Source organism: Lepus europaeus, chromosome 5, assembly GCF_033115175.1.
Source record: "Lepus europaeus isolate LE1 chromosome 5, mLepTim1.pri, whole genome shotgun sequence".
NCBI lineage: Eukaryota > Metazoa > Chordata > Mammalia > Lagomorpha > Leporidae > Lepus > Lepus europaeus.
In genome coordinates this window covers 66,670,137-66,687,613 of record NC_084831.1, presented here as the reverse complement: position 1 = coordinate 66,687,613, position 17,477 = coordinate 66,670,137, and the positions used below count along the sequence as shown (strand labels likewise).

Below are 17,477 nucleotides of genomic sequence, written 5' to 3'. Positions count from 1 at the left end.
AAGAGTTTTAAAAAGGTGAGTAATGAATTACGAAAATAACCAGTAGCATAGGGTTCCAAATAAAGAATGCATATCAAAGAAGGGATGATTAAGACAAATGCTATTGAAATGGTATGAGGGTGAGTCCATGAATGTCCAATGGACTGGACTTAGCAAAATGGAGAGACTAGAAGTCTTTAGAAGGACAAATTCAGGAGGTAGGGAGAGAGGCTAAAAGCCTGAATTGGGTCAAAGAGGGAATAGGAATACAGAGAATATATTTTGGAGGATTTTAATGTAAAGGGAGAAAAGAAATAAAGTAATGGCTGACGGAAGTGGAGTGAAAAAAGTTTATTTTTTTAATTGTGAAAATAACAGTGTATTTGTGTATTGAAGAGAATGATCCATTGGGTGGGTGGGTGCGGGTAGGTAATGACAGAAGAGAAGAGAAGAAAGAGAGAATTGCTGAAGTGATTCCCTTGTTCATAAGAATGTAATGTTCCAAAGAAATTGCAACATTTCATTGGCCACAATTGTTAAATTATGGTACTTTGGAAAATTCAAAATATATGCCCACTTGAAGATTAGCAAACTCAGAAATCACCTAGTGTACTTCTAGAACTCGTTTCAGAAATTGTAGCCTCCTTGGTGTCACAGCAAAGACAGAGGAAAGACTACAGAGCCTGATGGCATATTCTCACAGGGGTAGGCAATAAGATGCATCAAAATCAGTTGATAAGACTGTTTTCATAGTTTTTGTAGCCAAAAATAGCTTCACATTTCACTTATTCATAGAACCATTAAAATCAGTTAATAGTCTTCCCATCATTCTAGGAATTACAATCTAGAAATAAGCAACAGATGTCATTGTATAGAATAGGTTTGCAGCAAGACTATGTGGCCAATCAAACACTAATAACAAGGCTACTTTTTGGTTACAATAGTCAGTGTTTATAATACTGTCTTAAAAGAGCAGAACTTGGCAACTTAATAGAATGAGAATGATTTAAGTTCCTGGGCATAATTTAGGCATCTTGTACATACATGTGATGTGGGGAGAAGTTGGCCAGAGGAAGAGAAAAAGAGTGGTTACTGAGAACATTTTGTATTGCAATAAAATGGCTAAAGAAGAAATTCTTGATGATCAGAATACCAAAGGAACTCTATGAACATTATTATTCAATGCATTATTATTATTCAATTATTGTGGTATACGTCCTTCTCTTTTCTTCTGTCACCTTCCTTAATAGTCCCAATTATTCTGAGGAACTTGCTACTCACACAATTTGTGTGAGAGAGACCTTTCTTCTGGAGCACGAGGTGTAAGAGGAAAAGTCTGAGATTAACATAGTGAAAACTGGACACTTAACTCATAGAATTATGAGAAAAATCACAGAGAACCCTAAACCAAAGGTAGTTATTAAGACGGTGATTATCAGAAATTTCAGACAATGGAGAATGGAGAATGTTTGTACATCTATGGGACTTAGGATAAAGATTGAAATAATGTTGCTTACATTTAAAAGGGAAGCAAAATTTCAGTTGACATATGATTATATAAAGTAAATATGAGAAATGTAAAAAAATTAAGTGTGGTGAAGTATTGTTGACTATCAATAGGCACATCTTCATAAAAAGGGTGTAGAATGTTAAACGTTAGTATGGATCTTCTCTAAAGTCATTCTTCAATGGAAAAAATGGCATAGAAAAAGAGAAATCAGTGAAGCAAGCCTGGGCAGTTACAATATTTTTTTCCACCCAATGTTAGCAACCCCATGCTAATCTTTTAAAATATCTTTCTATTGCAGTCAGTCTCTACAACTTTGCCTTCATGTACAAAGATAAAATTCCAAAAAGTTTATTTTTACCACGTATAAAAAAGAGACTACATCATTGAAAAAAGGCTATTGTGTTAGCATAGGTAACTGTATTAGCTCAGAAGAGTTGAGAAAACTGAATGGATTTCGTTTGTGCATTCAATGTACAAACTATACTGCCTGAAGAACTGGATAGGACAAAAAATGTGAGGAGTCATGGAATACTTCCAGGCTTTGCCTTGAACAATTTTTGCATGATTGGGTCAGTTATCTAGATGCAAGATATCATCAGGATTGTAAGAGGAATACAAGAGAGCTCTACATGGAGTTACCTATTTAATTTTTCCAGTGAGGGAGGAATTTGAGTCAAGCAAGGGCATATCCAAATTAACCATTCAGTGTTGGATATACTACAATGATTGGTAGAGAGAATTTCAAAAGTATTTTAAATGAAACATATAATAGGAATATCCTGATGAAATAATACTGTTAAAATTTTATTTCTGCTTACTTACTTTTATGCTTTGGAAAATTACAGCTTGCTTATAGCCTAGTGATATGTAGACAGATTTTAGAGGGATAATTTCAAAAATTATCTTTTACTGAACTCATAAGAAACATTTATTTTATACTTAAATATCAGCATTTGTAAAAAGTAAAAAAAAAAAGAATTTCTCTAAAACTGTATACTTTCTCCCTTTTCCTCATAGGCTAGTTTGCAGAAACTTTTTGTTTACTGAACAATTGTTAATTAGAAGTGCTATCATCTTTAATCATGTATAATGAATGATGTTCTTATTAAATTTCATTAAAAATTTATTCCACTGACATATTATTAGTAGTTTTATAAGCCAAGTTATACCCTTATCATTGTGCTTTACATTTAAAATTTGTTCTTGTACCACTTGTTATGATCACAGTTATTTCTTTGTGTAGTCAAAGTTTTCTATTTCTAGGTTTACTAAAACTGTTTGAAACTTCTCTGAAGAATAGTATATTGGTGTTGGTGAATATAATTTACTTTCTCAAACCCCAAGGCTAAAAATAATAGGAAATAAATCAATCATGTATAACCTCATTGAGTAGCACAACGTTTTTCAACCTCAAATGAAATGAACACTTACTTAATTTCAACAGAGTTGTGTTCTAAAAGGTTTTTGCCTCAAGATGTAAATTATTTAATTCTTTTCTGGGTACTGTAACGTTTTCCTTCTAGGAAGAGGTAAATTTTATAACTATCTTGAACCATGTGTATGTTCTTAAGATAGAAAGAGTGGATACTGGGGAAGAAATTTTCAAAAATTATTCACTTACTCAGGTTACATAGATTCAAAGTTTTGGTTGCAACAAAGGTTTGAAAAATCTTTAAAGAGGTTGATGATCCAACAAGCATATCAATAACACATATTGAACAGTGCCCAAAGAATATATGCATTGGAGTTTAGATTGTTTTAGCAATGCAATAAAGCACAATTGAAGAAACTAATAGCAAATAGCTGGGAAATGACACCATATATTGTACCAGTCTGCAGCAATCAGAAATGAAATGCTTTGCTTGAATGGCTGAGATTCTGTAAGAATACTTTTAAAAGTTGCATTTATTTAAAAATGGGGGTGGGAGAGAATATTTTCCATTCACTGGTTAACTCCCAAAATGCCACAACAGTCAGGGGTGGACAAGGCTGAAGCCAGGAGCCAGGAACTCCCTCTGGGTCTTTCACATGGATGGCAGGGACCGAAGTTCTTGGGCCATCATTTGTTGCCTTCCTAGGCAAAGGCACTAGGACTACAACTATCATCTGATTGAGGATGCAAATTTTCCAAAGGGTGGCTTTTGGTGCTGAGACACAATACCATCCCCAGTGGCTGAAATTTATATGATGGGTGATTAAGAGATTCCCTCACTCAGAGACTTTAAAAATATAGCCTATTTGTTTAGCCAGCCCAGAAGGAAACATTAACACTGTTTCATTTACTTGTATTGACAATAATGCCTTTGCTATGGACATCTTAAACATAAATGTCAATGATCAAGGTGCTCCACAAGTAGATGATAAATGTAGTGACTATTTACAGGCATCTTCCCTCTTTACTTCCAAATATCAGTTTAGTAGAGAATCATAATTCCTCCACCTCAAATTTTAACAAGATGCAAAACTGTACTACTGAACTACAGTCAAACTGATAAATTTGAATGATGTGGTAAGTTTTATTTGTAGTGGTTCTGGTACAGAGCTCTGCCAGGGGCAGAAACGGTACTCTCCAACTAGCCTGGTGTAACTCAACTTTCAGGAGGAATAAACATCTGATCAGAAATTTCTGTGTAGAAAGACAAAGGGGAGTATGAAGAACACTAGTGTTTATATCAAGTTTGGCACGTTGGTATCTGAGGGATGGAGAAAGTGAAATAACTCGATAAAGATCAATACAAGATATATTAATAATACACTTTCATTAATAATAAACAGTAGTGGTTTTGTTCCTTAAACTCAGTAGAAGTTGGTTTTTGTCTAAAAAAATTTTTAGAGGCACAGAAGATTAAAGTTCAACTAAGTGGAGGATGAACTTCAATGATTTCTCATATACTAAATACATTTAAACATGACTTCAGTAGTTATTTAGGTTCTTATTTTTTAACATTTTATTGAAATACAGTATACATACCAGGAAATGCATGTTAAGTGTACAGATACATGGGCTTTTGGTCCTCTGATCATATTCATAACCAATATTCAAATTAAGAACAATACATTGCTAGAACCCTGAGTCCTCACTATTCACCCCCTCTCCATTGTTTAACATAAGGAAGAAGAATGTATCTTTTTCATAGTATGATTGAGTGAAACAATGTTCATAACTATATATAAAATGACACACAATTTTTATACTCTCTATATATTAACTACCACAAATAAAACATGTGGTATTACAAAAATGTTAGTTAATTCTTGATACAGATGAAGACTAGGTTTTAGTTAGCTGAGCAAAAAAGAACATTTGAAATCTTTCACTTTTGAGCATATAGTAGTATTTTCCACTTTTCCTTTCCATTCTGGGCCTACAATTGCTCACATGCAGAGATCCTCATGGTATATACGAATGATGTCTCTGATACTGTGTAGTACATGTAAGAACTGTGACACCCATGCCTATATTTTGTAGCAGGCGAAGTTTTAATTTTGGCTCTACTGCTGAATCTGGTAATTATTATATAACATTTAATATATTCTGTAGCTTAGCTACAGAAGATAAATAGATCACTAAAGGTTGTGGAAGTTAATACTGGATTCACATTATCAGACTTCTGCCATTTTTAGGGAATCGCTTGGATTTCTGAAGCTTTACTTTAACTCACTATACATTGTTTTCTATTTATGTCTTGCTTGGGTTAAAGAAAAAATAGTTGTCAAAGAATGAATTTTTTCCCATGAACTTCTGGATCACTATTAACAATTGGCTCATTAAAAAGCTTGTTAATTACAAACTTTGTTGCAGTTTCATAAACCTAAAATATGTGAACTACTAGGATTTTATAAATTAAAAGTGATAAAAATGATAAATGGAGATATGTTTAATTTTATATTTATACATGCAGGCCTCCCCATTTTTGGCTGATAAAATTCAGAAAAGAAAATTAACTGAATCTTTTTTATAATAAGGGTAAATGAAAAGCTTGAAAAATTCTGATTATCATAAAATGTACTCATTTTTTATACAAATACCCTCCTTGCACATATCAACCTGCACATTCCACTTAGAGTGACTTTCTTCTCTCTCTCTTAGACTCTTTTAATAAAACATACACTTAAGTTAGTTATTTCCTAATTCACCTTCTTCCACATTTCAACATCTCTGAAAATAAAATGTCTTACAATTCATAGTGTTTTGAAGCAGCTATTAGCCAGTTAGCAATAGACATACAGTTACTATTTCCTCATGTGTGAACTTGGTTACTTGTGATTATAACTTCAACTGAATCACACTGTTGAAGGTACATGTATATTTCCTTTTTTTTTTTTTTTTTTATTTGACAGGTAGAGTTACAGACAGACATAGAGACAGAAAGTTCTTCCTTCCGCTTGTTCACCCCCCATAATGGCCACCACGGCTGGCGCTGCGCCAATCCGAAGCCAGGAGCCAGGTGCCTCTTCCTGGTCTCCCACGCGGGCACAGGGGCCCAAGCACCCGGGCCATCCTCCACTGGCCCTCTGGGGCACAGCAGAGAGCTGGACTGAAAGAGGAGCAACCGGACTAGAACCCGGTGCCCATATGAGGTGCTGGCGCTGCAGATGGAGGATTAACCATGTGAGCACTATGCCGGCCGGGTACATGTATATTTCTACACATGAAGCAATACATTTAAATGCAAGAGACACTGGCAAATCAGGTCACATCTTTTAAAAATGTTTATTTAATTTATTTGAAAGAGTTAGAGAGAGAGGTAGAGACAGAGAGAGGTCTTCTACCCACTGGTTCACTCCCTAGATGTCCACAAGGGCCGGAGCTGCGCCTACCCAAAGCCAGGAGCTTCTTCCAGGTCTCCCACGTGGGTCAGGGGCCCAAGGTCCTGGGCCATCTTCTACTGCTTTCCCAGGCCATAGCAGAGAGCTGGATCCGAAGTGGAGCAGCCAGGATTTGAACTGGCACCCGTACAGGATGCTGGCACTGCAAGCCAGGGCTTTAACCTGCTGCGCCACAGCGCCGGTCCCTCAGGTCACATTTTAAAGTTACTGCAATCCATACATTGTGCATGGTAAGACTAATTGAAGTGAAATACAGTATTGAACATTTGATGAGTAACAAATCCTTTGACAAACATCCTCTGAAAGCTCTTTAGTAAATATTAAATACTAGCTGCCATATATTTTTCTTCCTAGAAATAATTTTGAAAAATCATACACACACACACACACACACAAAGAGGGTTGCAGAAATGCCACTTCTGATTTATCAATTATTTTTATATTGACATGTTACCATGACATCAATTTGTTGGATCCCCCTACTGATTTTTAATAGATGCCACCTCTTATCTAGTGCTATGACATCAAACTGAGGCAAAAATGAAATGGAAACTGGTCAAACAGTAAATCATCAGCATAAAAATCTGAACAGGTATTAAACATCTACAGCTTAGAAATTTTGGACAGTGCTACAGCAAGGCCGTCTTTGGAAAGGCAAACTTACCATTACTTTTGAAAGCACAGAAGATGGTATTGGCTGGAAATGTGGGTGTCAAAAACTCTGAACTGACAGTGCATCAGAAGAGCCTAACACTGAATATGAAACTACAGAAACATCTTGATGATATCTCAGTATTTCACTTGTGAATATATATATATATATATATATATATGGGCTAAATGAAAAGGACTCTAATTTAAAGTGTATCTAAAAGATATTTCCAATAAATATAAAAACTTCAAGTAAAAAAAAAGCATTGCATAATATTTTATTGGTAGTGTTTTCTTTTAGTGGAAAGTAACAGCAATTCATGTGACTGATGGCACTTTATATAAAATTAGTCTTCATTTACCAAATGACAAACACATCTTCTCAAAGCTCTGAAAGTAAATCAAGATATGTTAAGCAATAACTACTATATAGTTTTTATTTTCTCCTTGTGAGATTTTTTTTTTTTTTTTTTTTTTTTTTTTTTTTTTGACAGGCAGAGTGGACAGTGAGAGAGAGACAGAGAGAAAGGTCTTCCTTTTGCCGTTGGTTCACCCTCCAATGGCCGCCGCGGTAGCGCGCTGCGGCCGGCGCACCGCGCTGTTCCGATGGCAGGAGCCAGGTGCTTCTCCTGGTCTCCCACGGGGTGCAGGGCCCAAGCACTTGGGCCATCCTCCACTGCACTCCCTGGCCACAGCAGAGAGCTGGCTTGGAAGAGGGGCAACCGGGACAGGATCGGTGCCCCGACCGGGACTAGAACCCGGTGTGCCGGCGCCGCAAGGCGGAGGATTAGCCTGTTGAGCCACGGCGCCGGCTCCTTGTGAGATTTTTGAAAAAACAAACACACACATGCATATACATAAGTACTTCATAACTGAGGGTTACAAACAAGTTATTTTTGGTTTACCAATTATTTTATATTGACATGTTAATACATAAATGAAAGTAGCACAGATCAGTTCTTATTCCAGTTTGTTCATATTAATTTTACATGAAACTCTGACAACTCTGTGTCTTGTTAATTATTATACTGTGATATGAAGACATTTCTTTTGTGTGTTTTTATTAAAATAGGAATACATAAGTTGGGATTCCAGCCAATTCTCATTTTCTTGAGGTTATTTCTCATCTGTGTATTGTTGGTTTTTCTATTCTTTTGTCTTCCTCCTGCTGTTTATTTTTGGCCAATTACTGCTTCTCAGTTTCATCAACAGTGTATAGAAGGAAGGGAAGAAATGGAAAGCAAAATCAATCCATCTGGCAATTTAATAGTTCTGTTAAAGGAGTTAATGGGAGAGACAATGCAATGTCCACAGAATCTCAATTATTCACTTTCTCTACAGATATCTAAGTCATATGTGGGGTTTTCTGTGAAATGAAACTTTAGGGAACAATTATGATAGACGAACACACTGTTCAAGTGTATAGGATACAATGCACATGCTTTTGTTTCATTTTGACAAAACAACAAGTGAGATAATTTTTAGCATGGATATTAGTGCTCTGTGTACCTAGCTACCTACTGACTAAAAAAAGACAACTTTGTGTATGACATGAGCAATGATTTGATTTGAATTTGTCAGCTTTGGATTAGCTTTTGAAAAAGCCTTTCTAGAGGCTGGTCACAGCCTAGTGGCAAAGACATCAATGAAGATGCCTGGATTCCACACTGGAGTAGGGTTTGCTACCCAGTTCCTATTCTGGACTCCAGCTTCTTGCTAACACAGACTCTGGTAATGTGGCAGTGATGGCTCAAGTAACTGAGTTCCTACCAATTATGTGGAAGACCAGGATTGAATTCCTGGCTCCAGGTTGAATACCTGGTTATCACAGGCATTTGGGAAATGAAGCAGTGGATGGAAAGCTCTTCTCTCCTCCTCTCTCTCAAAAGTAAATTTAAAAATAATTTTTAAAAAAGGATGTCTACAGTTTTCTAATAGAAAACTCTATGTCATTTTTATTGGTCTATCAAAACTGGTCTATATTTGAAGAAAGAATTGTCAATAAACTCATAGAATTTTACTGGAACCAAAGCCCAAAAGAAGATGGAGAAATTCTAAAGTTATTTTTAGGAACACACTTCTGAAGTTACTAAAATATTTATTACATAGACAGAACAACAAGCTGCAAAACCCTGCTTATTAAAAGGAAAATTTAAATAGTGATAAACAGCCAGAATCTCTTTTCTGAAATTATTCTTACAATATTTTTTCATCAAAAATGATTTCTCTGTATTCTGTATTACTGTTATGCTACAATCATCTTGCAATACAATTTTAAGTGACTTCCTGAAACCAAAGAATGCTACAGAAAATGCGCAGATTCATAATCTTGCTCAAAGGGGAAAGTATATAACACTTAAGATATCTACAAATCAGACTGCTTTTTATTTAAACTGATTTCTAGAAAAATCTGCTCCCTGTAAGTTATCATGTCTTCTACATCCTTGTAGGCAAGCATTTCTTCAATGGACAACAGCTCATAGCTATTTAAGTTGAATGTTGACTTGTTCTTTATCGCACTTAACATTTCTAGGGATGTGGTAACTGAATCACTCAAAGAAGAACAAACTGGGAAAATGCGAGCATTCCACAAACTCAGTTGTGTCTTGTTCCCAGAGAACAGTTCTTCTTTAACTTTAAGATTCCAAATATCTAAGCATGACAGGAAACAGATCCCAAAGAATTGAAGTGACTTTAGATCTGACAATATCTTCACATTCTTTTTCAAGTTATCTTGCACTCCAAATGCCACAGTTGAATACTTTAAGTGTCCATTTATCTTCAAGCTTATGGAGCACAGAAAAGAACATGGAGATAGGACAGCTTTTGTCATGATATGAGAACCACTAATAATGCAGTTCTCTCCAATTGAGACATCAGGACCCAATCTGGAATACTCCACAACTGAGCCAGGTGCCACGAAACACCTTGAATCCACTATACTCTGAATGATACAGGATGTTTTACCAGAGCACTCTGTTATATTTGGAAAGATGCTAAAAGCCACTGGTTGTAAGCCAAGCTCTGACTTTATATTGTTATCTGAAGTAAAATGAAACAAATATTCTTCAGTTGTTCCAAGGTGATAAAATTTGGAGTTATTAAGAACAACAACATTCAGTGGTGTTCCTTTAAGAAAATGAAATATTCTCTGCCTCACATCTACCAACTCTGACTCTTCCTTAGTGACATTGGATGTGTTTCTGGTGTACTCCACAGTTGCTCCAGGTCCCAAAGCCTGCAGAAAGTCACCATACGCATCTATTTCACAGTTCAGTTCACCTATTTCTTCATAAAAAGCAAGCAACTTTTTTGCTGATTGATGATCCATATAAAATAGGCTATCTGTGTAAACATATTCAGAATCTAATTTAAGATAGGCAGTATCACCCCCAGCAAAGTACTCTGAACTAAAACTTCCAAGTTTATACACAGCATTACACTGATGCATCTCTTCTATGCTGGGCTTATGAAGGAAACGATAGCAGCACGTGTACTCAACGTCTCTGTATTTCAAATGATTAAAAGGTTCTAAGACAAATACTCCATGTGTTGTACCTACAGATAAACTTGAAGGATGAGCTAAAGCAGTAAAGCCTGGTTTGTCAAACTTAATAAACTCAAATTCTCCAATACCGTAAAGTTCAATATCATCTGCACATGTAACCAGAATTCCAGGATTCATATGTGAGGGGAAATCAATGTACATGGCTAGTTTTAATTCCAACATCTGATAAATGGGGTTACCAAGAGGTAAAGCAGTGAAAATTTTCCCCAAAGCACTAGCACTGGGAAGGCGTTGACTGTAGCCACCTATAAGATTAAACAAAATATTCATTTAAGAGTGTGTTATTATTTAAAAAATTTTAATTTTTATTAATATAAAGAAATAGATTTCATGTATTTCATAGGTGTAAGTCTAAGAAAATAACCATACTTTCCTCCCTCCCTTTTTAAATAGTTTGAAAAAATTTCAGTCCACTGTATAATCCAGGTTTAATACATTACTAATCATTATTCAACAGGTAAAAAGGAGAAAGACCATGGTTACACAGGAGTATAAACAAGGGCTAAAAACAACAATTATATCACAAGATGTCTATTTCAATCTGATATATTTTTTGTATTCTAGATTAACAATCCAAAATATCTCTAGATATTTAATATATGAAATGAGTTACAACTCAGGAAATAATAATGAAATACAGATTAAAAATTCAAAGAGCAATTGTCCTATTTGAATTTACCATTTGAATTTACCCAGCTTTAGGTTTTGGGCTAGGATAAAATTCTAATATAGAGCCTTTGAATTGTTTTGAATAAAATATACAAGTAAAAATGATCATGAACTAACACAGAATTTTTTCTCTAAATTTTAAATAATGAATTTCAATGATGTTTAAACTCCTACATCAAGAATGTACTTCAGGGGGCCAGCACTGTGGAGCAGTGGGTTAATGCCCTGGCATGAAGCGCTGGCATCCCATAATGGGCGCTGGTTCTAGTCCTGGCTGCTCCTCTTCCGATCCAGCTCTCTGCTATGGCCTGGGATAGCAGTAGAAGATGGCCCAAGTCCTTGGGCCCCTGCACCCACGTGGGAGACCTGGGGGAAACTCCTGGCTCCTGGCTTCGGATCAGCAAAGCTCCAGCTTTTGCGGCCAATTGGGGAATGAACCAGCGGATGGAAGATCTCTCTCTCTCTCTCTTTCTCTCTCTCTCTGTCTCTCCTCTCTCTGTGTAACTCTGGCTTTCAAATAAATAAATAAATAAATCTTAAAAAAAAAAAAAAGAATGTACTCCAAAGGGAAAAAAGTTAACAAAAATAAGTACCAATTCGAAATTATAATTGTCTACTAAACACTAATTTCCAAATACAGTGTCTTTACTCAAGTTATTACATCAACTGAAGAATTAAGGTAAATTTATTTGAAACTACTTTAAAATTTATACCTGTTTTTTATGTAAATACAACCTTCCTTCTAAAACAAGCATTATAATTTTTTTAATTTCTTGAAAAGCATGCCATCTTGGGTAAATTAAATATTTTGCATTACTTTTATAACTAATTATAGGAAGAGGAAGCCTTACTGTTACATAGCAAAATGGGTCAAATAAAAATGATTTCAAACTTGGCTTACTTATCTTTGGGTATACTCTAAGGCAGCAAATGTAGAATGGCACTTGCTTCATCATGTTTTATGAGATCAATAATACATGCAAAACACTCAGCACATAGTACATTGTTCAGTAAATGAGAGCTAATAACTTCTTATTTTCCCTTTTCTGAAGACCAGTCAATAGTAAAATTTAGCATAAGAATGATCTAATTATGTGTTTTCTGGCATCTAACCTAATTATTGCGAAATTCATAATAACATCTTTTCTGGAAAAAAGTCTTAAAATGAATTTTTTAAAATTTCTATTAAATCTTAAAGACAGAATTTGAATACTTTACTTTGACATAACCTTTAAAAACGATCATTGTTCTGTGTATGAACCATAAGATTTGGACAGAATTTTAGAAGACTTGTAGATGAGTGATTCTAAAACATATGTCACTGGAATGATGCCAATCCAAGATAGTTTTCTTTAGCCTACCAGCATAAACAGAAAAACAAACAGGTTCTCACATAACCAAAATTTTTACACAGATAAATGTATTTAATTAAAATAAACTGTTCTTTATTCTCAGATTTGCTTCATATTTTCTGCTTTAAAATATCTTCTCTGTGTGCATTTTTCTCCCTCTACATGCTTGTTTGTCTACTCCATGTCTTCTCTTTGTTTTCCTTTTGTTTTTAAGGAGGAGTCTGCTTTATGACTTAATGGATTAAGCCACCACCTACAATGCTGGTATCCCATATGGGCTCCTCTTGGAGTCCCGGCTGCTCAACTTCCAATCCAGCTCCCTGCTAACGCTCCTGGAAAAACAGCAGAGGACAGCCCAAGTGCTTAGACCCCTGCATCCCAGCTCCTGGCTCTTGGCTTCAGTCTGGCCATGCCCCAGACATTGCAGCCATTTGGGGAATGAACCAGCAGATGGAAGACCTCTCTCTCTCTCTCTTTGCCTCTTTCTCTCTGTAACTCTGCCTTTCAAGTAAATAAAATAAACTATAAAAAAAAATTACTGATTGTTGTCTTTGACTATCAATATTCACATAAAATGCAAGGCAGATTGTTTTGGCAAACATCTAGTACTAACAGTACTAAATCAGACTCTTACAAAGCAAGAATTCCCTGTAAAGATTTCCTAGGAAAAGTTCACATTTTGATGAGTTCTATCTTAGGAAAGTAAATTTCTAAATGCATGCCATAAAATAATACCCAGGAAAAGTTGTGGATGTATATGATCTATAATTTTAAGGATGTATTTTATGAAAATCTTTATGCTGTTAATAACCTAAAATCCCAAAGAATGAGATATTTGTTTTTAAAGCAAAAAAACTTCAATTTTGTTTTTAAAGAAGAGGAAAGCATTTTCAGGGGAGGAAAAAAAAATTCCTAAAGGTAGAATACCACACAAAAATATACATATTAATAAAGAATAACTTTACCAGAGTGAATTAACAGGATGGTAAATGAGTTCCATTTATCTCCATACAGCTTTTCCAAACATCGAAGAGCACAAAGTGTTGATCCTCCATTTCCTTAAAGTTAAAAAGTATAATTTATTCCATGGAAGTATAATAAAACTTTGAAGTATGGTAAACTTATCTATTATTACCTTAAGGATATGACTTGGGCAATAATTAATTATGTAGACAGACAGTAAAGATTTTCACAAAAGAAAGGCCATTTCAGCAAATAAACAAATAGACAACGAGGGGCAGGAGTTTGGCCAAGTGGTTCGGTGTCTTACTCTAGAGTGCCTGGGTTCCATATCTCTAGATCTTGCTTATGTGGACACTGGAAGGTAGTTGGGTTCACGCCACCCATGTGAATCCTGGATTGAGTTCCTGGCTCTGTGTTTCAGCCCCCAGACCTAGTCCACTGCAGGCATCTGATGGCGTGAACAGCTCAAGCTCTCTCTCTTGCTCTATCTCACACACACACCCCCAATCAACACAAAATTAAAACAGTTAGTGAAACTCAGAGAGCAGCCATGTCTCCCCAAAAATAATTTTTAAAATGTTATATAAGCTATAATAATATGTTAAGTGCAAATTGTCATGAGTATAAATCATAAAAACATTTAAGTAACACTTAAATATGTTAAGTAACACTCACATATGTTAGAATTCCCATCTAATAATATTTTTAGACCCTGGTTTCCTAAAAATATCTAAATGTAATTCCCATGATAGTTATGTTGGATATTACTTAATTCTTCTACACTCAGATTTTCATCTATACAATGGGAATAATGAAAGTTCTGATCCCAGAGTGGTGAGAACTAAAACAGAACTGGCTAATTAGGACAACTCTAATTAACTTATACAGATATCCAGTAATGAGCTAAATGAGGGTTTTGAAATAAATATCCTGACCCTGACCTAAGTGAGGGTTTTGAAATAAATATTCTGTGATACTTAAATCAAGAGACTTTTCTTGCTTTCTACACTGTGGTTACCAGAGGTCAAGTATGTATTTTTTTCTGATTTGGTTTCTTCATGTAAACTGCTGAAGAAACTGATACACAGAGGGTGGTGGTAAGGGTCCTACAGAAAAGGTGCAGAGGAAAATTCACCATCTGAAAGTTTTATTAATATTAATAACAATCTTTCAAATAACATTCTGGAAGCTTTTCACAATAATTCATAACAGATAAGAACAGCTGCTATGCCTTTTATCTTTCTTAAAAAAGAGTCAATTTACATTTGTTTTAAAGTTTGTGGAGGCCCTGGTTGGAGATAGCCAGCTTATCAACTATAAGCAACAGAATCTTAACCCACTGTGCCTTAGCACAAAGCTGGATCAGAAGTGGAGCAGCCAGGACTCAAACCAGCACTCATCCTGGATGCTGGCACCAGAGTGACTTAACTCACTGTGCCAAAATGGTGACAGCTAATATACAGAGTACAAAAACAATGTTATGTATGTGAGTGAAATTAACATTTTGAGATTTGGTTATTGTTTACAGCCCTTGTCTGTACTCTTGCAGAATAGTGCTGTTCCTACTTTCCACTGGTTGAATTTTTTCTTTAGAGGAAATTAAGCCTGTGGTTATGAGTAAATTGAAAGTATGTTACCACAAAAATTAAATGAAAAAAAAAAAGAAAGGAAAGATGAGGGAGGTAAAGTGGGTGGGCAGTATCATATGTGCTTAAAATTGTATATGTGAAATACATGAAACCTTTCTCATTATGTAAATAAAAAAGTAAACAAACTAAAAGAAAAAAAAAAAAGAAGAGGTTTTGAACAATTTTTCTACTCAGAACCTATGTTATAAAACTGTCCACAAAATGCCTACCAATTTTCGCTCCAGCAGGATCAACAAAAACATGGTACTGAACACCAAGGGGTAATTCCTTTCTTTTCATCTTTTCTGACAGCTGTTGCTTATAAGCAAATTCCTGTTTTTCATCAGCTGCTGTTATTGCAACTATGTCCCAAAATTCTCCAGCTGCCACAGGTTTGCCTATTTTGAAAAAGGAAATGATTGCAAGTATTATTAGAATTCTCCAGCTGTTACAGGTTTGCTTTTTGGAAAGAAGGAAAAAAGGTAACATTTACTGTCATCTTCAAAATGTATATCCTGCTTTGGAATTTAGGGAATAATTAGTGTCCAGTAAGTATGATTCCAAACAGATCTAATGAGGGCTGCTCGCAAGTATTTTTTCCTCTCATTTTTATGACTTCCTCCTTTTGTGGTCTATAATCTAATTTACTTAAAATTTCTGAAATTGCAATCCTTCTTGATTAAAAAATTTCTTTTAACTGACAAAGGCTATTTTACCTCAATTCTTTAATAAGAAGAAAATACAAGGAAACAAATAAATGAATCTCCACATTTGAAAGTCAATTTTTATTTATCAGGGCCATTTAGTGTTTGCTAGCTAAGAGAGATTCAACTAAAAGTTCCATTGTTTCAACGTTTCTGTTCATAAATGTTGACACTTTATTTTTATTACCCCCAGATAAGCCACACAGCTCACATAGGCTATTAGAATATGACACAAAATTCCGGTAACAGAAAAGGCTCCAACTCCCTGATGAGCTCATTAAAAGACAGACTTGCATTTTTGGTACACAGTTGGAGCCTCTTCTTTATCAATAAGCCAGAATGAATAAAGGTTTTAACTAGCAAACAATTTATCAACTAGAATGTATAGTCTTGAAAATTTTACTGTTAACCAAGCACTAGTTCCTGTATTTTCCAAGCAGTATCAAACTCATAACCAATATCATTAGATAGCTATATTGGGAGTCACAAGTAGTATAGTATGTTTTGTGTTTTATTCCAAATTCTCCAACCCCTTTAATTTTTAATCCGTAATTCTTTTATGTCGTTTTGTTTCCCTTCTCGGTAAGCATTTACATTACAGAACAAATTGGCAATAAAAAGTAAACTCAGATTTGCTTGTGTCAACATATGCTTCAGATCTTCGAGCTTTAAATAACTTTAATTAATGAACTAATGAAAGCATAACTTCGGATTTATAACTCCACTAATCAGGTTAAATTTTTTCTTCTCTCTCCTCCGTTATTTTATTTTGATACCTACACGTCCAGGAATAAACTTAAGAAAAGCAAAATGCGTAAAGCAAAGGAGGGACCGTAATAGAACAACAAACTCAAAGCGAACAGCGGTTGTTTCCGGGCCACAGTCGCAGGGCTGCAGGTGAGCAGACAGGAAGTGACAGTTCAGAAAACCTCAGAACACCTCCGCTGCCCGGGAAAACTTGGGTGCCACCTCTGTACCTCTCAGCTTTGAAAACCTCCGTAATTTTCGCTCAGTAGCTTCCCTCAGAGACGCGTCAGGAAAGACCCTATCGGCTGCCATATCCCAACAAGCGCCGAGCCAGCGCAGCACAGTACGCATGCGCCCTGGGAGGTGACGCGTCCCGGGTCGGCTCGCTTCTGCCCCGCCCTTCCGTGCGTCACGCACGAAACCACGCCCCCGCAGCGCGGGGCCCTGAACTGAAACAGCCATGATGGGGTGAGCCGGGCTCCTCGCTCCGTTTCCCTAGCAACAGTCACTAGAGCAGATGACCACCTAGAGCTTTGTCGGACTGTGCTGGGGCTGGGCCACTTTTTCCCAGCTCAAAAAGCCTTCCTGCCGGTCGACCCGGTGAGTGGTTCAGGTTGGGTAACAGAATTGTTCGAGCCGGCCCGTTTAGGAGAAAGAAATTACAACCTGTCTCCAAACTTTGTCGTGAAAGGCGATCCGTCCTTCCTGAAGGTTTGTTTCAGCCAAGAGCAGTTTCCAAGGACGTTTTGACTGATGATTTCTCAACCCTGACCCCTTCCAGGTCACCTGGAACCATCTCCCCAGCCCCTGGTCGAAATACACAATCTGAAGATTTAAGTTCTGTGTGCAGGAACCTTAGGTTTGTGGCATCTCTGT

General features: G+C 36.0%; 1 protein-coding gene across 1 annotated transcript; it reads right to left on the bottom strand.

The window, feature by feature from the left end:
• Positions 1 to 7,782: 7,782 nt before the first annotated feature.
• FPGT (fucose-1-phosphate guanylyltransferase) lies at positions 7,783 to 16,947 on the bottom strand. Its single transcript, XM_062191548.1, has 4 exons — positions 16,832 to 16,947; positions 15,381 to 15,548; positions 13,525 to 13,617; positions 7,783 to 10,783 (listed from the first exon to the last, which is right to left on the bottom strand). Exons 1-4 carry the CDS (start codon positions 16,911 to 16,913, stop codon positions 9,336 to 9,338), a joined length of 1,791 nt encoding a protein of 596 aa, XP_062047532.1. The 5' UTR covers positions 16,914 to 16,947; the 3' UTR covers positions 7,783 to 9,335.
• Positions 16,948 to 17,477: the final 530 nt, after the last annotated feature.